Source organism: Mesoplodon mirus (genome assembly GCF_964341445.2).
Source record: "Mesoplodon mirus genome assembly, chromosome: 4".
NCBI classification, from domain to species: Eukaryota; Metazoa; Chordata; class Mammalia; order Artiodactyla; family Ziphiidae; genus Mesoplodon; species Mesoplodon mirus.
This window is the reverse complement of record NC_138979.1, coordinates 25,486,418-25,509,387: the sequence shown is the minus strand read 5'-3', so window position 1 is coordinate 25,509,387 and position 22,970 is coordinate 25,486,418. Positions and strand designations below refer to the sequence as shown.

General features: G+C 47.4%; 1 protein-coding gene across 3 annotated transcripts in view; it reads right to left on the bottom strand.

The window, feature by feature from the left end:
* Positions 1–3,624: 3,624 nt before the first annotated feature.
* IL15RA (interleukin 15 receptor subunit alpha) overlaps positions 3,625–22,970 on the bottom strand; it is a 47,885-nt gene continuing 28,539 nt past the window's right edge. Inside the window, exons 3-6 of one of the 3 annotated variants that reach the window (XM_082618051.1) lie at positions 21,393–21,587; positions 20,785–20,817; positions 16,127–16,211; positions 3,625–3,843 (exon numbers count right to left, since the gene is read on the bottom strand). In XM_082618051.1, the coding sequence (XP_082474177.1) occupies positions 3,630–3,843; positions 16,127–16,211; positions 20,785–20,817; positions 21,393–21,587 (527 nt within the window). In that variant the 3' untranslated portion in view covers positions 3,625–3,629. Of the gene's footprint in view, positions 3,844–12,660; positions 13,626–16,126; positions 16,212–20,070; positions 20,818–21,392; positions 21,588–22,970 lie in introns of those variants that run through there. The other 2 variants (XM_082618052.1, XM_082618050.1) reach the window with 2 other exon arrangements.

The window sequence follows — 22,970 nt, the reverse complement described above, 5'->3', positions numbered from 1 at the left end:
TCTCTGCAAGAAATGACAGCTGCTGGGCTGGACCAAGACAGGCAAAATGGGTCTGGTGAGGAAGGGATGGATCTAGGTGAGTGGTCCTCAGAGTGTGGCCCCAGGTGAGCAGCGTCAGCATCCCTTGGGAACTTGATAGAAATGCATATTCTGTTCTTCACCCACATCTACTGGATCAGAACCCATGAGACAGGCCCAGCAGCTGGCATTTAACCATCCCTACAGTGATTCTGATACACACTGAATTCTGAGAACTTCTGCTCTCAGGATTAAAAGGTAGAATCAGTGGGACTTTGTGCTTCAGTGGGAGTGGCGAGTTGGTGATAGGAATCCCAATGGGACCCCCGGTCTTCTGGCCTGTTTTCAGGATGGGTGAGGGTACCCATCATTGGAATAGAAAACATAGGATGTGGTAGGTTTGTATAAAAACAGTGATGGGTTTGGTTTTGACATGTTGAGTTTGGGTACTTATGAGAAACCCAGGTAGATGTGTCCTGGAGGCTATTGGGGGAAACAGGTGTGTACATCAGCAGACCCGTTTGGGCTGGAAGCAGAGGGCTTAGAGCTGTCATGTGTAAGTGGTGGGTGAGGTAGATCAGTGTAGGGGTCTCTGAGCTCACCCCAACATAGGGTCCAGAGAGAAAAGAGCAGAGGACAGCCAGGCTTGGGAGGAAAAAGGAAGAGGATTCTGTGAAGGAAGTGACAGCTAGTTCCAAAAGATAGAGCTGCCGCTGAATTCAGGAGAGGAAGGGGTTTAAGCAGGAGTGGGCTTCAGCATCCAGCACTGTCCAGACCGAGGGGAATGAAGGTACAGCGCCAGAGGTGACGGTGGTAGTGTGGTCAGTTTCAGTGAGGCCACGAGCCAGACTCTGGGGGCTAAAATGTGGGTGGGGTCCTTCGGGTAACTGGATGGACCCAACATACGTATGTACTTCGGTGGCTTCCTGAAACCACACTCCGGTGATGACAAGTAGGATTCTTTTTTTAAGGCACAAACCTGTTAGGACAGAGACAACATGGAGGAGGTGACAACCACAAGATTCTGGAAGTTGGAAGGCAGATAAGTGAGTGATAACTGACAGCTCACCCGAGAAAACTGAACCCCGAGCCCAAGAACTCTGAAAAGAGGTGGGACTCGATGGCGCCGGGAACCAGTGGAAGTAGGGGTAAAGGTGGAGCTGGGAACAGTGGCAGAGAGTTTGTTTAAAAGCCAGTTAAATCCTCACGTTCTTCCTGTTCTGTATAACTGGGCAGCGTCTCATCCTCAGCCCTGGCAGAATCCAGAGGTTTAATCTCTGGGGAGGATGAAATCGAGGAGCATCTCATGTAAGAGACCAGGCACAGCTGAAGGCAGGGGCCATAGTGAATGCAAGGCCGTTGGCCTTAGTGAGCTCATGCTGCTGCAGTGGAAGACTTGTAAACCACAGACACTGACTCCTCACAGGTCTGGAGGCCGGGAGTGTGAGATCAAGGCGCTGGTGTGTGTTTTGTCTGCTGAGGACCTGCTTCCTGGTTCATAGACGTGGTCTTCTCACTGCGTCCTCATGTGGAGGAAGGGGTGAGGGAGCTCTCTGGGGTCCCTTTTATAAGGACACTAATCCCATCATGGGGGCTCGACCCTTATGACCTCACAAAATTCCCACCTCCTAAGACCATCACTTTGGGGGGTTAGGAGTCAACATTCTAGTTTGATACACATATGCACACATGTGCACATGCTTTACGTGGGAAATGGACAGCTCCTCCTCTAGGGAGTATAACCAGCTTCAGCAGAAACACCGACAGTGACGTAGAGTTTCCTTAGGTGACTGGCCAACCAGAGCACCCACCATCTTCAGACCCCACCTAAGTGCTCAGTTTCAAACAGGATTTTAGTGCTCAACTCTTATTAAATAGGAGCAGCAAACCAACCAGATGTGGATCGCCAGCTATTTGAAAAGAGCTTCCAAGATGAAGGTTGGATATCAAAACAAACAGAAAAGAATCAACTTGAAAGAAATGGTCTGTGCAGGGAAAAGAAAACATCTAAATTTCTTAAATATATTCAGAGAATAAGAAGATAGTGCATCCATGAAGCAGCAGGACCAAGTGTGTGTGTGTGTGTGTGTGTGTGTGTGTGTATTTGGAGACAAAATTGGAAGTATAAAATAAAAAACCAGTAGAGTTGTTGAAAGAATTAAGTTGAAAAAATACCGAGGAAGTTGAGCAAAAACAAAGACTGAGAAAAGGAGGGATTTCCCTGGTGGCGCAGTGGTTAAGAATCCACCTGCCAATGCAGGGGACACTGGTTTGAGCCCTGCTCCGGGAAGATCCCACATGCCACAGAGCAGCTAAGCCTGTGCTCTAGAGCCCGCGAGCCAAAACTTCTGAGCCCGCATGCCAGAACTGTTGAAGCCCGCACACCATAATGAAGAGGAGCCCCTGCGTGCAGCAATGAAGACCCAATGCAGCCAAAAATAAATTAATTAATTTAAAAAAAAAAAGAATTGGGGCTTCCCTGGTGGCACAGTGGTTGAGAGTCTGCCTGCCAATGCAGGGGACACTGGTTCCAGCCCCGGTCCGGGAAGATCCCACATGCCGCGGAGCGGCTAGGCCCGTGAGCCATGGCCGCTAAGCCTGCACGTCCGGAGCCTGTGCTCCGCAATGGGAGAGGCCACAACAGTGAGAGGCCTGCGTACCGCAAAAAAAAAAAAAAAAAAAAAAAAAAATTGTACCAATTAAAAAAAAAAAAACAGTAGTCAGAACCACTTTAAGAGCTTGAGCATCGGGACAGCAAAGGAGTTTCAGGAAGAGAAATCAGGCTGGAAAAATTTATTTTTAATCATGAAAAATTACCCAGAACTGAATATGAGTTTCCAGGTTGAAATACTGGTAAAATGTATGAAGATGAACCTCCGGCAAGTCCATAGTGGTGGAGTTTCAGGAATAGTAGAGACAAAGATCCTATAGGCTACCAGAAAGAAGAATGTCATTCATCTACGTACAAAAGTCCAGGAATAAAAAGTCTTCAGATTATGCAATCCCTGCCCTGTGGAGCTGCACCTTCAAAACCCAGGGGAAGTGATTTCCAACCTAGAACCCCAAACCCAGCCAAAGGACAAATAGAACAAAGGCACTTTCACACGTAAAAATGTCATTCACTATGCCGCCTTCCTCAGGAAGCTACAGGAGGATTGAATTACAGCAAAGTCAAGGGCCAATGAAGGATGAGGAGGACCTTCCCCAGGAAACATGGAGCTCGACCCAGGAGGGTGGGGACACCTGGGCAGGATATTTAGTAAAGGGCTCTTGTGTGCCCTGGAGTTAGTGAGGAACACATAGAAAACCAAGCAAATGGGGTGGGGAAACAAGGCGATTATTAAGCCTTTAATAGTTGAAGGGGGCATGTGTTTTACAGGGGAGAGAAAGTGACCATGGTTTACCACCCAGCTCAGCTGCACATAATCTTCATAGTGTTAATAGTGTCCACACGTGCCCGTCGGCAGGGAGGTGTGTAATGGTGGTGAGAAGAGGAGGCTCCATCTTCCTCTTCCACAGTAGGAAGTCGGTTACGATGCCTGAAACCTAAAAACACAAGTCACTGGGAGCTTATTACTTGCAGATCCAGAGATACACACCCAAACAATCAGCTACAAGGTTTTGAAATGCTTTCCTTTTGGGAAGGGAGGTGAGGTGCTTTCTGGTAGGAGACCGTATGTAACTCCTGACTTCATCTCTGTGCCGGGTGATAAACTTCGAGAACATGAGTGGGAGGTGGAGAAACGAAACGGACACCGTCCACATGGCCGAGTCTCAGGAAGCGAGGCTGGAAGAGGTGAGGTGTCAGGAAGGGGACCAGGAAATCTGGAGTGGAAAATAACAGCAAAGATGAGCTAGGGAAGACACAGGTCGTTGATGGGCTGGGACCTGAAATATAAAGGAAACCAGATCAGTGCACAGGTAAGTGATTAGGCGGAAGTTCAGGTGGCTCCCAGCCGGTTATTTTATTTTTAGTGAAGTCACAGGTAAGGTTTTGCAGAGGGAGAGTGGAATGTCTGGAGCAGGTGTCAACAGGTGGAAGCACCCACCCCACTGAGATCAGCACCGAGCTTTCAGTTGATGGAGAAGACAAGGGGTTAGATTTACTAAAACAGTTTACTAAACACTAACGTGGACAGAAGTACAAGGTCCCGTGTGGGAGATGGTCGTGTGTCGCAGGCCCAACCTGCTCCTGCGGTGGCGGCAGGCCTGCCCTTGCGCCAACCACCTGGGCTAACACAGGACTCAGGCACCTCTCCAGTCAGACTGCTGTGGTTAATGCTTTCCCTCAAGCCTCGTCGTTTCCATCAGTCCTTCCTAGTCACCCTGAGCCTCTGGGCCTTTAGGAATGTGGAGTAGACCCCACCCCAGCCGGGTCCCCCCGTCGCCCTCCCCCCCTCAGTAAATGGCACCACTGCAAGTTCTTCTGACATTTCCTCTGAACTATCTCAAGTCCACCCGTTTCTCTCCATCCTCTGACCCTTGGACCGGGTCTCTGTCTCGTCCCACCTGGCCTGTGCCAGCATCCTCGGCTGCTCTGCACGTCTCCTCTGGCCCCTCCCTTCCCTTCTCTTCGTGGAAGGACATGTCTTTATGTTGTTTTTGTCGTTGTGGTGTTGGCTGTGCTGTCTGGCTTGTGGGATCTTAGTTCCCCGACCAGGGATGGGAACCCGGCCCCTTGGCAGTGAGTGTGGAGTCCTAACCACTGGACCCCAGGGAAGTCCCAGGACGCGTAGTCTTAAAGTGAAGACTAAATTATGTCACCGCCCTGCTTAAAACCTTGCAGGGGTTTCTCGCTGCAGTCAGACCATCAGTCTAACTGGGGCTGCAAACAGATGGGTCCTCTTTGCAAAGCCTATTATCTGCTCTGCCTTCACCCAAGGTCATCCTTTAAAGAACCTACCCAGGGCCTCAAGAAGTAGCCGACAGGACTCAACATCCTGGATTGTTTTTTTCCTTTTTTAAATGTCCAACTCAATGGTCCTGGATTTTTTTTTATGTAATCATTTTCCTAGTATTACGTTTTCTTGATCTGGAGCCCGTGGCAGAAAAGGTAACATTCTAATGAGTGGTTCGGAGCTGCACGAGGAAGGGCCACTGGCTTCCTGGCCTGAGGTGGAGGGACCTCACTGTCCTGTCCTCCCCCTCGGCTCAGCCCGTTTCACATCTCAGGGTGACTTACACCATCCCCACTTTGTGTTACCAAATTCTATATCAGGACACTTGGGGCCGTGAGTTCCCCAGACAGAAGCTCTAAAGGGCATTGAACAGGAAATGTGACGGTTTCGCAGAGGAGGGCGGGCCGTTTCTGGCCTCCCTGCCATCTCTAGTGTCAGCTTTGCGGCCAGGCTGGCTTCCCCGCGGCAGGCTGCCTGTATCTTGTTGGGCAGTGTGTCCAGATGAGCAGTGAGAAGAAAGCCTGTCCTCTGTGTCTCTTGGGAGCAAGGAACCCTTCCCCAGGAGCTTCCCCTCACGTCTCAGTGGTCAGAACCGGGTCACTTGCCCATTCCTAACCCAGCCGCTAGCAGCAGGGTAGCTTAAAATAATCAGGATTTGCTTTCCTATAGTCTGGAATGAGGTCTGCTTCCTTGATACACATGATGGTGTGGAAGAGAATTAATACCCCAAAAGTGGGGACTCGTTTGAAAAGGGAGGAGAGGGGCAGGCAACTGCCAGGGCCTGATTGTCCAGTGTACACATCGATCTCGCCCAGGAAACGACTGCAGCATTTATTAGCATGGTAGACATACTCGGGACTGCACATTATTTTATTTAGTTCTCCCAACAAACCTGGAGGAGCGGATGATGAAGCAGCCTTTAGAGTGATTGATCAGTAGCACATAGAATAGTGCTCGGGTTAAAACAAGTGTGATCTCCAAACCCGTGGTGTTTCCAGCACCACCATGTCAACGGTTGGAACTAGAACGCTTCAAAAAGCCCACATTTGTCAAAAACAGCATCAAAGGCTTTCCGATGTTCTCAGCCATGGCATTCTTCAAACCAAATTTTACTGCCAGTTAAAGTGTAGCTGCTGTAATTAGGACTTGGGGTAGCAACTAGAATTCTTTCTAAGCTCTCCCCTGGGAAGCCCCCAGGCTAAGGCTGTAAGGCTTCTGGGAACAGACCAGAGACACCGCAGCCACATGCAGCCCAGGTGGCCCTGGACAACTTGGAATTAGAGAAGCTCAGGCGTCCTCTGGATCACATTCATCTCAAAGGGGTTTCTGAAGATTACACGCTTGTTTTGTAATTAGTCTTTTGGCTCTCTGCCCAGAGAAGTGAGGAAACAGCCCTGGACAGATAACCATCCAAGTTCATGGTGATGGTGTCCATCAGAAGGGGGCCCTTGGGTAGCAGCTGGGACTTACAAGACCCTAAGATTCTGCTGATTGCACTCAGTCCCTGCAAGACCATCGCTCTTTAAGGCTGCTTTCATTTCTGTTTGTTTATAATAGTCATCAAGCAGTCCTCCCAGAACGACCTCATGTCACAGGCCACCCCTGGGGTTGTAAGAGAAGCACGGAGCTCCACAGTCTGCCTTCCGCCTCGTCTGTCACGTGAGCCCCACAAGTGGTCTGTCATTCCAACTGCCTCCTTTTCTTCTGAACTTGTCACTTGCTTCCCTCTGTCTTTGCCTGTATCATTCCCCCTATTTAGAACCCTCCCTGCCTATTTCTATTTATTTAAATCACAACCACACTTCAACTCAAGTCCCATTACATCTAAAATACTCCTCACATATCCAGGCCTTTTAGTGATTTCTTCCCCTCCTGAGCTTAACGTGATAATGTTACTGTGTTCACGCCCCATGTGGCATTTATATCTGCTAATGTGTGGTGTGAAGTTTTTGCTTCGCTTTGTTTTGCTATGTCTCCCCTTTTTTTGATCAGGCTGTAAGATCCTGGTCTTCACTTAGCGTCTCTAGTGTCTAGAGAGAGAGAGAGAGAAGCAGTTTAGAAAGCACTTTCAAACACCGCATCGATCCTCACCTTTGTGAAAAGGACAATGCAGGTGTTGTTATCCCCACTTTAAAGATGGAATGTCGGTCCTTATAGCTTAAGTGACTCTCCCAAGGTGACAGGGCCAGCGAAGGGTAGAGTGAGAGCTTGGCACCCAGGTGGTCCGAGTCCTGTGCTCCTGCCACTGTTTGAGGTACTATTCAGCAAACTCCGCATTTATAGGACACGTAATAAAGGTTACAGGGGCTCAGAGGCGGACAATTTCACACATTTGAGTAGCTAATGAAGGCTCCCTGGAGCAGGTAGATATCGAGCTGGCTCTTGAAAAGTAGATTGGATGTAGAGAGGATGGCCAAGGACTGGCAGATGGGTTGACCGTGGACGTCGTGCTTGGCCTGTGGGGACACAGGGAAGCGGTGGGGGGAAAGGTGGAGGAGGCAGCCTGGAGCAAGGCCTGGATGGCCCTTGTGAGGGCTGTGATTTAGTCGAACAGGCTGCTATGTGATCCTGAGGGTCTGGCTGGCATAATCAGTGAAGCTCTCTTCCTGTGCCCACCGGGGGTAGAACAGGGCCACAGGCTTCCTCTTGCAAGGTGGCTCCTCAACCAAGGAAGTAGCGATGCTGCCTTGAAGCAAGCAAGGAGCAGCGTTACCAGATAAAATGGGCTGCTGCTGAGGATGAGGGAGGGTCCCCGGGGGTAGAGTTGGGAGGCTTGTGAGCCTCCAAATTTCCCCTATATCTTTTTTTTTTAATTGGGGTATAGTCGATCTACAATGTTGTTTTAGTTTCAGGTGTACAGCATAGTAAATCTTTATACATATACATATATCCACTCATTTTTAGGTTCTTTTCCCATATAGGTCATTATAGAGTATTGAGTAGAGTTCCCTGTGCTATTCAGTAGGTCCTTATTAGTTATCTATTTTATATATAGTAGTGTGTATATGTCAATCCCCATCTCCCAATTTATCTCCCCTCCACCCCCCACCCCATTTCTTAATTCCAATCCTGGGGCCTCGTCCTCATCCAATCAGTGCTCTGTCTTCCAGCCCTCAGGTCTCTTAAACCTGCCGTGGCTGTAAATTCAGCTAACATGATTCAACACTGTGAGGACTTGAGCTCTTAAGCTGGGTTTCTTCTTGGCCTTGCATCTCGAAGGCATGCAATTCAGTGGTTACAGAATCTCTAGGTTTTAGACTGTGGCTTGAAACTTGAATAGAGATTTTAGGGATTTGAACTCGTGTTCTCTTATCTAAATTATTCAATGCCATGAATAGTAGCCACCCGGCTATGGCCTTGGATTTTTCCACCCACAATATTTTAGGCCAGCTGTGTTGCAGCCTCCCAGAGCTGGGCCTTCAGTGGGCCTGCCGTTCCAGGCCACTCCTGGGGAACTAGTTCACTGCCTGCCCTGGGCTGCTGGAGTCCCATCTCAGGCTGCTAGTCGAGCTTACGCTGTTTTCTGCCCTCTCTAAGGCAGATAACCATTCGAAGCTATTCCTTCTTTCCCTACTTCTCTGTAATTTGCAATACCTGTTACTAGTACCAAATTCCATACTGGTGGGACCTTCTCAGTGACAAGTAATGAAAACTGAATCTGTAACAAGGAAAGAGAAGATGTATTGGAAGAGTGTTGGGGGCTCGTAGAATCACAGGAAGTTGGAGGATTAGGCTTGGGAAACAGGTAGGAACCACAGCAGTCTGGAGAGCTAGGAAACAGGCGGCCTGACAACGTTGGATGCCCCTGAAGCCTTGCTGGGCGCTGCTCCATCAGTTCTGTTGTGTTCCTTCATCCCAGAGTCAACGCTTCTCAACAGGTGAAGGCATCTGATGGGCCTCATTTGGCTCTGCTGCCCACACCTGGTGGGAGTTGGTGGAGGGGATATTGGCCTTTCTGCATTGTGGGAGGGAGGGTGTCCCACACAGTGGTGGGTCCCCAAATTGGAGAAGAGGGAGTATTACATCCCAGATAGCTCAAGACCACGAAAGTAGAATGGGTGGATTTTTAGACAGGCCCTTAGGGGAGAACACACAATTCCCTCATAAGTGTAGCGCCATATATTTATAAATTCTGTGAAAATAGTCACACGTTGAATTCCTCATAGGTTCCCACAGTGTGAGGTGTTGGGGATGCTCTGATCTGAATCAGGCTGCTCTTGCCTCGAAGGAGCACAGTCTTATGGGAAAACAAGCAAACTCAAGATTCTCAGCTACGTTCTCAAAATTCTGAGGCCAGGGGCTTCCCTGGTGGCGCAGTGGTTGAGAATCTGCCTGCTAATGCAGGGGACATGGGTTCGAGCCCTGGTCTGGGAAGATCCCACATGCCGCGGAACAACTGGGCCTGTGAGCCACAGCTACTGAGCCTGCGCATCTGGAGCCTGTGCTCCAGCAACAAAAAAGAGGCCTCGATATTGAGAGGCCCGCGCACCGCGATGAAGAGTGACCCCCCGCTTGCCACAACTGGAGAAAGCCCTCGCACAGAAGTGAAGAACCAACATAGCCAAAAATAAATAAATAAACAAATGTGGGTTTAAAAAAAAAATTAAAAAAAAAAAAAAATTCTGAGGCCAGAATTGAAGAAAGTGGATTGGGCAATTAGAAACACGGAGAAACCCTTAAATGTACCTTTTTGGTCCCTGTTCTCCTACTTCCTAATGTCTAGGAAAGAATGTCTTTAAAAAGATGAAAGTCAAAGTCTTATTTATTGATCAAGGAAAATTAAGTTAAGATAAAAAAAGTTGATAGGCAATCAGTTTTCTTTGTGACAAATGTGGTGGAGCACAGGAAATGAGAGAGGAGGGAAAAATGTGAATTATGTAGGTTTGTAGCCAGCTGGCGACATCATCTGGGCTAAAGACCTAACAGCTGTAGAACTTGCAAATCCCTTTGGGTCCTATGTACCTTGTCCACTAAAATAAAAATAAAAAGATCGACTTTTCTCAGTGCCCGGCAGATACTGACCCCCGATCATTCTCTTCACTCATTTGTCCAACATTTCCTGGATTTATGGAGTGCCAAGGATCGAAAGATAAAAGCCACTTCTCTGGTGCCCCTGGGAAGTACTCTGGTATAATCTCCAAAGATGGTTTCCCTTGATTCCTTTCCTCCTGTTTTGTCATCCCCCCTCCCCTTGGGGCTGGGTGGCCTGGCGGCTTGCTTTGACCAATCAAATGCAACAGATGTGCCCATCAAATGTGCCAGCTCCTACCTTTGAGGGGCCTGGCGGTTTCTTCTTTCAGCCACCTGTAAGCAGTCTGGCTGTCCCGAGGCTGCCATGCTGTGAGGAAGCCCAGGCTAGCCACGTGGAGAGTTTACGCAGGGGAGCACTGGGGACCCAGGCAGTGAGTGAGGCCTTCTTAGACCTTCCAGCTCAGCCCAGCCACTAACTGAATGCAGCCGAGTTGATGACACAGAGCAGAACTGCCTGAGCCCAGTCAGCCCCCAGAGACAGTAACAGTGGTGGTGCGGAGCTGCTGTTGGGGTGGCCTGTGATGCGGTGACAGGTAACTGGAGGAGGTAGCCTCACACCAGGTCTGTCTGCAGGACCCTCCCAGGTTGGCTGGATTGGGGCTTCCGGGTAGGAGAGGGGAAGTGGTAGTTTTTTGGAGAACTCTCGCAGGCAGCCTACAGGTGGGGGCAGGTGGGAGGGAGTAGGAAGGGGGTCCTGATGCCACATAAGAGGTGCACCCGAGACCCCCGCATACCGTTTATCTGCCCTTCCAGCGTACGTTGTTATGGTTTCCATGTCTATTCCTCACTTCCAGGTCACCTTGTGTCCTCCCAGGCCAAGCCCTCTGGGCATCAGTCACTATTTGTGTGTAAAAATGGGGGCCAGATGTAGAACTTGAAGCAGTGCTTGGAGCTGTCAAAGAAGGCTAGGGAGATGGGTGCAAAAAGACAAGTGGCTGAGTGCCCCCCAGATCACTTCCTTTGTAGCTTTGCCTGAGAAACTGCTACCCTGTCTCAGAAAATTTGGCCTTACTGTGATTAGGAATCTTTTAATGTATTGATCTAGCACCTGTTAATGACCTTCAGGGCACTGCATCAGTCTCTGAGAATTCAAAGATGAAAGCACAGTTCTTACTTTTCAAGATGTTCATCACTGCTTGATGGATAAATTCTGAGGCCATGATATGTTCTGGCATTGTAGAGGTTACTTAAACATTTCCCTAGAAGACTATACCACCTGATAAAGAGAATTCATTTTACCCCTTTAGACTTAAAAAAAAAAGGAAGAAAGGAAAAAAGGTCCCGATTGATTGATTGATTGATCTGTCCTCACCCAACCCCCCTTGGTCCTTTTAGACTCAGCTCCACCCAGCCCTGCTTCTATGTCTAGATCTAATTTTTGTCGTATGATTTACCCAGCTTGAACTTGGTTGGTGCCTGGTAGATCACAGACTTCTGTGCTGGACCTGAACCAGGTGATTCTGCATCTTCAAAACAGCACCCCACTGCCCCTCCGAGGTCATCATGTCATTCTTCCAAAGATGATGGTGATTTTGAACCATAAATCCTTGAAGTACCCCTGTGACTCAGCCCTCTTCCATCCCATAGAAACCTTTCAGATTCCTGGCTCCACTGAACATCTGCCCTTTTTCTTTTCCTGTCAAATTAGTTTTAAAAATAACAAGGGTCATACACTTAAAGATTCTTGTAAGAACAAACTGGATCCAGTTAATGGTAAACTCTAGAAACTTAGGGGCAAGCAGTTGAAGAGAGAAGCAGAAAGTTTAGGTAATCAGGCAGGTTCAGGATAATCAAGTACTTAAGGCCAATAGTGAATAGAATGGCCCAGCTCATGTGTTAGCAATGAGTTTTCCTACTTGTTGAAACAGATATTTGCAGATAGTGAGAATGGTGTGGCTCTGAAATCCCCAAAGCAGCCATTTAAAATTCCTCCCCTTCCTTCCTTCACTTAAAAAAAAATATTTATTTATTTATTTATTTATTTATGGCTGCGTTGGGTCTTCGTTGCTGTGCGCGGGCTTTCTCTAGTTGTGGCGAGCGGGGGCTACTCTTCATTGCGGTGCACAGGCTTCTCATTGAGGTGGCTTCTCGTTGCGGAGCACGGGCTCTAGGCGCACAGGCTTCAGTAGTTGTGGCTCACGAGCTCTAGAGCGCAGGCTCAATAGTTGTGGCTCACAGGCTTAGTTGCACTGCGGTGTGTGGGATCTTCCCGGACCAGGGCTCGAACCCGTGTCCCCTGCATTGGGAGGCAGATTCTAAACCACTGCGCTACCAGGGAAGTCCCCCTTCCTTTACTTTTGATGAAGCCATCTAAATTCATGACATGAAGAAGTTTATACGAAATGGTACTTTGAGAGCCGCGGCAGCTTGTGAATTTGTTGCTGTGCCTATGCCCCACCTCCCGTATGCTTGTGCTGTGTGATGGGGCAGCTGACACCTGGTTTATAGTCCTACCCCTGCACCTGCCCCCATCCTGACTTTGTTCAGACTCTGGCATTAATTGAGCCATGTGGCCTTGGGCAAGTCACTTCTTTAGGCCTCAGTTTTCCCATCTGTAAAATGAGGAGGTAGGACCAGGCCCATGATTTTATAAACAAAAATTATAAGCATCAAAGCATGAAAGAAAAGAAACCTGTAGGGAAAGAGACAGTGTGTGCACCAGGCATGCCTGGGCCACAACCTGCTACCCGTTGCTTCTGACATGGAAATGCTATTAAAAATTCTCCAAAACTGTGATCTGACTCGGATTCAGACAAGACTTTTTTTTCTCCTTTGAGAAAGAAAAGCTGAACTCAACCATTTGGGACTCTGCATTCCTGATCTCCTTTTTTTATTTGTGGTACATTTCTCGTGATTCTTTCAGTGCATTTTTTTTTTGTATTGAAAATAGGCATTTTATTTTGTTTATACAAGACACAATTTCAAAATACACATCTTATAATATGTAGCTATAAAAGACAAGGATATAAATATAAATGCACATCTATAGAAAATGTCACCAAGTTCAGTTTTCCTTCTGAACCTTTAAATCAAGAGCATCCATTGGGCACAACCTCTCTGCTCCCTTTCAGTGTGTACAGAGCACGTAGCTGAGAGAGAGGTTTTAGGAGCTGAAATGCTGGTGTCATCCTTGTAAACATCTCCCAAGCCAGGAGGAGCCTCGAAATTCACTTGGAGCCTCGAGCGTATTTCTTTTCTTTGTAAACTGCAGGTCCGGGTGAGTCGAGTGGATAAGCTGTCCTGAATAAATGTCATGATGAAATAAAAGCTCTGATAGGAAGACCTGAGGCCTTCACTCTCTCCTGGGAAAGTGTCGACCGCTGGGACATTGGGGACTGGGCCTTGTGCCCCAGGGCAGGGAGCGAGTGTCCGTCCTGAACCCGGAGAACCCACTCATACGGGCGGTACCTGAGCTGGGCAGTCGGCAAAATGGTACCAGGATGTTTTCTCACCCTGGCGGGCTTTTCCCCGAGGCCACCGCCCCAGGGCTTCTCTAGGTCCTCTTTGGCTGGAGCAGAGCTGGGCCTTCACTGTGGCCTTTGCTGTCCTCGGCGTCCCCTGGAGCCTCCTAGGTCGTGTGGTTCATTTTCTGTGCCCTCCCCTCTGGCGTCGGTTCCCCCAGTCATTGGCACGACCTCCATGCTTTCCATTTCAACACTGGGTATCTGGTAAGCTTGCCTGTAAAGCAGGTAATTCACAGGTTTTGAAAAGAGGAGAGATTAGGTCAAAAGGTAGTTCATTTGGGCACTCTGATGGAGAACACCTAGATTGCCTCCACTCACAGGTGGTATTTAAATCTTATTTTGGTATTTTAAGCCCTTTGTCCACCAAGGTTTACCAATGCTGTTGGAGTGGCCTCCCGCACCTTGCCAATTCTCCCTCTGCTAAAGGTGGTGGTTCAAATGCCAGGCACCGTGGAAGGAGTGAGTCACCAGGAGCCTGGCTAAGCCAGGTGTGACAATCTTAATAAAAATGGTGTAATGGTTACAAAGCTTTTAAAACAGCTCCTGACATTTGCTTAGTAAGTGTTAAATAAATAAACAAATATTGGACTTGCCTGGTGGCGCAGTGGTTAAGAATCTGCCTGCCAATGCAGGGGACACGGGTTCGAGCACTGGTCCAGGAAGCTCCCACATGCCGCGGAGCAACTAGGCCTGTGCACCACACTACTGAGCCTGCACTCTAGAGCCCATGAGTCACAATTACTGAAGCCCGCGCACCACAACTGCTGAAACCCGCATGCCTAGAGCCCGTGCTTCGCAACAAGAGAAGCCACCGTAGTGAGAACCCCGTGCACTGCAACAAAGAGTAGCCCCTGCTCACCTCAACTAGAGAAAGCCCGCGCACAGTAATGAAGACCCAACGCAGCCAAATATAAAGAAATAGATTAGTTAATTTAAAAAAAAACAGAAAAAAAACAAATATTAATCAGTCCTTAAGAAGCCAAGAGTAGGGGATGCAGAGCATCTTAATTCCACAGTTCCCTGTCTCGCTGGACATGTGTTTTAGGCCCTGAGTATGTGGGTCTGTGGATTATACAGTCTACCTCCTGAGGATAAGCAACTTTTAGGACATTTTAGAGTAAGCACTTTGAGCTCCTTGGAGTGAAGGCTAAACTGTAAATTAGGACTCTAGGCCAATTTACCAAAAACAATTTTCTAAAAGCCAACTTGTTGAATGACAAATCTACCTAATAACCTATTTGCAAATTATCAGTTTATGGCAAGAATTGACTCACCAAATGCCCAAGTAGTCACACTTATCAGGTTTACCAATTCTTCTTATAGATATATTTATGATTTTCCATAAAATAATCAGTGAATATTGATGTTTTCCTTTTATGAGCATATTTATTGGCCATATATATCAAATTTACAAATCCTTTTTAAAAATATATTTTAATGTATTCTTAAAAAGGATTGTGTATATATTCTTTTCTAATATAGTCAATGAATATATTCATTATTGGGACTTCCCCAGTGGTCCAGTGGTTAAGACTCTGCCTTCCAATGCAGGAGGCATGGGTTTGATCCCTGGTCGGGGAGCTAAGATCCCACATGCTGTGGGGTGCACCCGAAGACTAAAATAAATAAAGTAATGGAAGGAAATTAAAAATATATATATTCATTATAATCTCCTAAGAATGTAATTCCAAATACAGCATTTTACGTGGAAATTATTTAGTTGTAATGGTATTCTTAAAATCCTTTTAAAAGTCATTTCTGTTTTGCTAATATTTTAGCATTTGGGGGGATTTTTTGATGAATTTTTAGGTAAAATATCAACCTTATTTTGTTGATTTCTAAACTATGAGGTTTGTGGCATTTCTTTTGCTTGGGATGGTATTAACAGCTTTTGAAGATTTGTGTGAATTTTTTGATGGCTGTTTTTCATTTTGGCTTTACAGTAGCATTTCATGGAATGTTCATTTTGTCAAAGTTAGGCTCGAAGGGTGATATAATCTTTGTATTGATATAATATTTAGAAAAAAATATTTTATTAACTAGTGACTAAAAGTTCAGTTTCAACACACCTGATATGTCTGGAACAGCCATATCACTATGGAATTCTAAAATACTGGCTACTAACTGATGGAAGTACAAAGTCAAGGCTAATATGCCACTTGAGGCTTTTACGAAGGAATAGTGAAAATGCGTAAAGATTAGAAAAATAATAAAAACTGAAATTTCAGCAAGTGGCAGAAACAGTCTTGCCACTACTGCTGAAATATAGAATTTCAAGTATTAGAAATTCCAAGGCCAACATGAATGAGCCTATTTATGGGGAAGCATATCTGTATTTAACGAGTACATTCAAGAAGAATACATTCGTGACTATATCATCAGAATTGCAGATCCGTCAGATTGGTTATTTGGAACCTTCTTTCCTTCTGAATTGGCTTTTGGTGAATTGGCCCCGTTGTCATCTGTTGGCTTCTGGTTGCCCGGTTCTGACTAGTGGCCTGCGGGCTGCTTTGGAAAGTGAAGGGCACAGACCCGACTCAGTGACCGCTCAGCCCCGACACTCCTTTTGGCGAACACAGGATGCATGGAAGTGCCTGCGTCTACAGCCAGGAAAGGGGGTCTTCCTTGGACAGGGCAGGCCCGGGGTCATCCAGATGCAGCCCTTTTTTGGGGGGAGGCAGCATCTTGTGCGGTGCGAGTCTTCTGTCTACTCACCTTGACTGTATGTAACGTACGTAAAGTACCAGAAGACATGCCACGCACACTCCACAGAGCACGGCCACTGATGTGGAGATGGCTGCTGGAAAGAGAGCAGAATTGAGTTGGCATTGAGCTCAAAGGCCCGGCAGCAGATTTGTTTCTGAGACTGAAAATTCTTTACAGTTTACATTCCTGCAGCGAGATCCAGATGCCTTCCTAGCCAGCTTACCATTACTAACAGTTCCCTGAGGTCCAGCTGTTCAGCCTATTCTACGTCTGGGCACAAAGGACACTCCTTTCCCACCAACACTGCCAGTTCAAACCGTCCCCATTCGCATTATCTGCATCCTCGTCCTTCCCGATCAACGTGGCATGGGTGACCGGGCAGGGACGGGAGTGAGGCCGGAGGAGAAAGTAAGGGCCTCAACGATCAGAAGCTGGGCGTGAGCATCAGGGCGAGGGCACCAGCACCCCAGGAGGAGAGGAAGCTGCTGCTAAACCCGAAGGTGGGGAAATAGGGCAGTGATCCTCCTCGGTTGTCCCCACCACAACGTCCCCCTTTTCTCCACCTTCACAGAATCCTGATTTAGAAACAATAGCAGGCAGTGCCATTTTTCTTCCAATTTCATCTTTACTATGTTTTTTTATTTGCATCTATTTACGGTGGTGTTAAGAAGGGTGTCATGAGGCAGGTGTTACAGATTAGAAGAGAATAAGGTAACAGCTTAGGAAAAGGGGAACACATGTTTCCTCGGGGGTGAAAGGACCAGCATTGGGAGGGGGACTTGAGGGTGGAAGGCCCCAGGCACGATGGCTTGAGATTGTTAGGGAGGGTGGGATCTTCACGTGGAAGCGAGAGGACTGAGCCTGAGGGCAAGCTGAACAGAACTATCTTTAAAACATTTGTATCAATCATAAGCGCCAAGCAGATTTGGCCAGTTTGCCTTACTATTGTGAAATCTCCCTGCAAAAAAATCGCCTATGTGCCCTGTGTGTAAGATGACAGCCCCGAACGTCTGGGGACCCAGGAATCTCACTGTGGACCAGGAGGCACATTCATCTCCTGAACTGTTGAGTTTTTCAGACCTGCACCTATACGGACAGCACACAGCCGTGTGTACAAGGATGAATCACCCATGACATGGCCTTAAAAATAGAACTTTCCTGAAAAACAGCTAAATATAAGGATGAGGGAAAATACCCAGATTCTCTGCAGGGTAGAAGAGGAAATGGGTGAAGTTTTTCTCAAGGGCACTTAGCACGTGTAACAGAAGCTTTGGAGAAGACCGTTTCCTTTGACTCTCTAAGTCCACTACTAGAAATTTATTCTAAGGAAATAGGAATTACGTATACAGTATTCACTAAAGTATTGTTTAAAATAATTTTAAAAATGTTAATCTAAATCTCTTATCAGTAGAAAATTAGTTAAATAAAATGTGGCATACCCACACAATGGAATATTATTCAGCTTTTTAAAACTATGAAATCTACATTTGTTAATGTGGAAAGATGTCTACAATGCCTTAAGTAAAAAAAGCTGGTTGGGGCCTCCCTGGTGGCGCAGTGGTTGAGAGTCCGCCTGCCGATGCAGGGGATACGGGTTCGTGCCCCGGTCCGGGAGGATCCCATATGCTGCGGAGCGGCTGGGCCCGTGAGCCATGGCCGCTGAGCCTGCGCATCCGGAGCCTGTGCTCCGCAACGGGAGAGGCCACAACAGTGAGAGGCCCGCATACCGCAAAAAAAAAAAAAAAAAGAAAAAAAAAGCTGGTTGACATAAAAACAAAAAAAAATTTCCAGTAAGCCATGTGTGTATCCATACGCACAGAAAAGTCTTGAAAACTATATACCAAAGTATTAGGTAACACTTTAGGATTGTAGATAACCTTATTTTCTTTTTTAAAAAGTTTTTTTCTGATATTTTTGCAATGATATTGTAATCAAAAGAGACACTAAAGTTACAGAAACATAACTAGTTGCACCTAAGTAAATAAAAATAAGCATAGAAAAGTTGTTCCAAAAAAAGTAATGGAAAACATGGGAAATTAGTGGAAGTTGTTTTGAGTTTTTAGACTTAACATTAATCATCATTATGACTAAAAGACAAATTTTTTTTATGTGACTCTGTTAAACTATTCCTTCATGTTGACTAACCAGGTTGGCATGCATTTACTGTTCATGGAGAGATTTATTGGAAAAGGCAAGCTGATGTTAACTATAGTTCCACTTTCACAATGCTGCTTTCTGTTTCTTCTTATTGAGAATAAAAACTGCAGACTCAAACTCAAGTGAGAAGAGCGCCCCTGAGCCAATGATATAACACAGCAATTTGAATTCAGCCATTTGAACTCAGACCTTTGGCCTCTTCCTCAGTTATTTCCAGGCAAATTTAGTAAAGAAACCAGAATCACCAAAACAATGGATTAATATATCAACTGCCACGTTCTCCACCCTTTTGTGTTTCCTAGGGGGCGCATGGATTGGAGAAAAAGGAAAAGAGATTTGGCAAGACAGAGGAAAGAGGGGAGAAAAGGTGGATGATTGCACAGGAGCCCAGAAGGGCCAGGAGCCCCCACCTTGACTTCAACCTACAGTGATGTTGGGTCTACAGTGGGGAAGGCAGCCGAGGTGGCCAGTGGCCACTGTTCAGTGTGGGTGATGAAAGGGTCCTCTGTACCCACAATGAGGTATCACCTCACGCCGTCATCAACAAGTCTACAAATAGCAAGTGCTGGAGAGGGTGCAGGGAAAAGGGAACCCTCCTACACTATTGGTGGGAACGTAAATTGGTGCAGCCACTATGGAAAACAGTCTGGCGGTTCCTCAAAAAACTAAAAACAGAACTACCATATGATCCAGCAATCCCACTCCTGCCTATATGTCTGGAAAAAATGAAAATACTAATTTGAAAATATACGTGCAGCCCAAAATTCATAGCAGCACTATTTTCCAAGCCAAGGCATGGAAGCAACCCAAGTGTCCATCCACAAATGAATGGATAAAGAGGTGGTACATATATATACAATGGAATATTGCTCAGCCATAAAAAACAAAATGAAATTCTACCATTTGCAGCAGTGTGGATGGGCCTAGAGAATATTATGCTTAGTGAAATAAGTCAGACAGAGAAAGAGAAAATACTGTATGATATCACATATGTGGAATCTAAAAAAATAATACAAATGAATGTATTTGTAAAACAGGAACAGCCTCACAGAGAAAACAAACTTGTGGTTACCAAAAGAGAGAGGGAAGAGGGAGGGGCAAATTAGGGGTAAGGGATTAACAGATACAAAACATTATACGTAAGATAGATAAACAATAAGGATATACTGCACAGCACAGGGAATTATAACCATTATCTTATAATAACGTAAATAGAGTATAATCTGCAAAATTACTGAATCACTATGCTGTACACCTGAAGCTAATGTGATGTTGTAAGTCAACTACTTCAATTTTAAATGTGTCCTCTGTGAACATGCAGGGAATCGTCATTTCTCGGCGGTCCCTGCAAACTAGTTCAGCCGCGGGGTAGTGTATTTGATGTGCCTTGTGCCTGCATCTGCTGAAGGTAGTTTTTTTTTTTTTTTTTTTTTTTTCTTTTTGCGGTATGCGGGCCTCTCACTGTTGTGGCCTCTCCCGTTGCGGAGCACAGGCTCCGGATGCGCAGGCCCAGCGGCCATGGCTCACGGGCCCAGCCGCTCCGCGGCATATGGGATCCTCCCAGACCGGGGCACGAACCCGTATCCCCTGCATCGGCAGGCGGACTCTCAACCACTGCGCCACCAGGGAGGCCCTGAAGGTAGTTTTGAAGTGAGAATGTCAATTCCTTATTCCTGGGCAGTGGTTTCTTTTCTGTTTCTTCCGGTACTGAGCACTCTGCTGGGTTCAGAGTGGGTAATCAATAAATACTTAATTGATCAAATTAAACCGTTAACCTTCCATAAGCTGAAGGACATGTAAAGTACCATTTGCTTTTTAATGAGAAATCTGCATTTCGTTGCAGCTTAGGACCATATCTGGCACAGGATAGGAACTCAATTTATATTGTTTGAATAGATGAATGACATAATATAGGGGTAGCTCCTGTTAAAGGCTGAGCATATAAACTGCAGCAAATGTATTTCAGCTATGAAAGATGAGAGGTATAATACAGTCTGAAAGATAAACCCTTTACTCCTGGTGCACTAAATGAATATGGCAGCGTAATGTGATGCACCAACTCTGTCTCCTACGCCAGTAGCCTGACAGTGAGAAACTACCAACATTAAGATAAATAGTCGAGGGCTCCCCTGGTGGTGCAGTGGTTGAGAGTCCGCCTGCCGATGCAGGGGACACGGGTTCGTGCCCCGGTCCGGGAGGAGACCACATGCCGTGGGGTGGCTGGACCCGTGGGCCATGGCCGCTGGGCCTGTGTGTCCGGAGCCTGTGCTCCGCAACGGGAAAGGCCACAGCAGTGAGACCGCAAAAAAAAAAAAAAAAAAAAAAAAAGATAAATAGCCAAGCTAGAATTCCATAAACAGGAGGATCATGTAACTTACCTAAACAGAGGCACTTCTGAGAGTGAAAGAGGCAGCTGTTGGTGACCATGCTGGGACAGCAGGCATAAGCCAGGTCCACCCAGCACCCTGGCACTGAGCATAAACACCACCAGGACAAAGGAAAATACTTACTGGTCACAGCTCTGGGATTGTACTGATATGCACCTGCAGAGAAGAGATTGCAGCTCAGTTATTGCCATGGTCCTAAAGGCACTAATTTCTCACTAAGCAAGAGAAATCCTGGACAATTTGGATCCCATCTTAAAGCCTTGAGAGAGTCACGGCTAGCAAAACCAGCCTCACTTTAGCACAGAACCAGGGTCATTGATTTGATTGATGCTGGGCCATGCTTAAGAATCAGATATGCTCTTAGAGAAGATGCTGATTACCGAGCGCTCCCCCATCCCACACATTGTGATTCCAGATCAAGGAAAGCTTCCTCTGGCCTCCCATGTCGGGAGGAGGAAGATCTTATTCTGATTCTTGGCAAAGGCTCTGCCATGTGAATTAATATGGGGAGGCTTGTCACATGTAGAAGACAGTCTTTCTCTCCCTGCTGAGCTGAGCCAGGGTGGAGCGCAGAGAACCAAGGCTGTGGCAGAGAGCAGGAGGCAGAGGGTTGCTCAGTCATCCTGACTTTGGTTTGGATGGTGTGATGCGATCGGCTCGCTCAGGATCTGCGACCCAGAAGCAGCCTGTGGGAGCTGCCCTCTCCTCCAGCGTGCAAAGCCAGCACTAACCGGGCGGGTCCTGCGAGGCCGAGGTGGTGTGTTCTGGAGCCTTGGCTGTTGTCTGAGCTGGCACTTGGGAGGGCTCATTATTGACTACCCCTGTGGTCCCTGCAGAAGGAGCTTTGGATGGCATCAGCCTGGAGCCTGGTCCAGTAGCCAGCCTTGTGGCCACTGTGGTGTCTGACTTGGAAGTAAAAGCTGGCTCTGCAGGGAAGTGCAAGACATGGACAATGAAAATATTGAGAACGGTGTCTTTTCTCGGCTTTGGAAGAGAGTGTACTAACACCGGCTCTCGTGAGCCTGCCCCGGCCAGCCCGCCCCCAGCAAACTCCTCCACAGCTCTGGGGGAAAACCCCTTGAGTGGGTAACATCTTCATCCATCTGGAATGGCCAAGGGGCTTTTGAGGATGCTAGAGGATTTATGGTTATTTATCATGGGGCACATAAACTAACCATCCCAAAGATCTGAGTAGAACCAGGCACTAGAGAAGTGTTTACTAGGAGACCCAGCTCAGATAAACAGTGGAACTGTACGGGCCAAAAGACATTGGGATGCTGATTTTAGTTTACTTTTTACATGTTTGCACAAAACATTTGAAATCAGGGAAACCTGAGATTTGCCCTGAGGGACGTGTCCTGGCTTGGCCCCCATCTCGGGGAGGGTGGGCCACCTGCCTTGTGTTTAGGTCCTTTACCTCCCCATCCCTCACTGGCCAACAGCTGCCCCAAAGTGTAAAGTGTGGTGGCACAACTCTGCTGTTCTCTTTCTGTGAAAAATGGGTCTTCCACTGTGACAGTACGGTGCTTAGGAGCCCAGCCCTGGAGCAGAGGGTGCGCAAGGGTGGCTGTGAGCCCCACATCCCGGGCTGTTGGGCCATAGAGTCGGGCCGCTTCCCATGCTCTCCCAGCCACCTGGGCAGAGCATGGGTGGGCACCCGTGGCCATGGCGCCCACCTGGGAGATCAATCTCATGTCTGAGGTTTCACTGTGCAGCTGCGTCTGCCAAGTGTTTGGGGCATGAAGGCAAGGCTGGGGGAGGCCACCCGAACCAGGTGTGACTTGGACCAAAGGGATTCTGGGTACTCCAGCCCCTTCCTTCCGTTTCTGATCGGCTAAGTAACTGGGAGGAAACCTTGCTCCCGCCTCTCCATCCTCCCTTCAGCAGTGGTTCTCAGCCTTGCGCACCTAAGTAAGGGTCCCCAGGAGAGCTTCTAGAACCCTAATTCCCAGATGCTCCCCAGACCACCCAGAGATCCAAGGAGATTTCAACGAGCATCCACGGTTAAGAACCGGCTTTCCAGGGAGGCGGCCCGAGCAGCACCGTCAACCACAGTGGGATGGCTGTGCCTGGAGGGAAAGGAGGAGACGGGGACCAGGAAAAGCCTCACAGTGGGTAATGGGCCACAGAAAACCAGGAGTCAAGAGAGGGTATTAGAGGATACAGCGCACGTTGTCCCAGGATGTTCAGCCTCCAAGAGCTCGGATTTTCTTAACATCAGGACAGTGCTGAGGAAATTGGGGTAGAGTTTACCTAAGACTCGGTGGAAATGCAGAACCCTGGCAGCTTCGTGCAAGCGTCTGACTAAA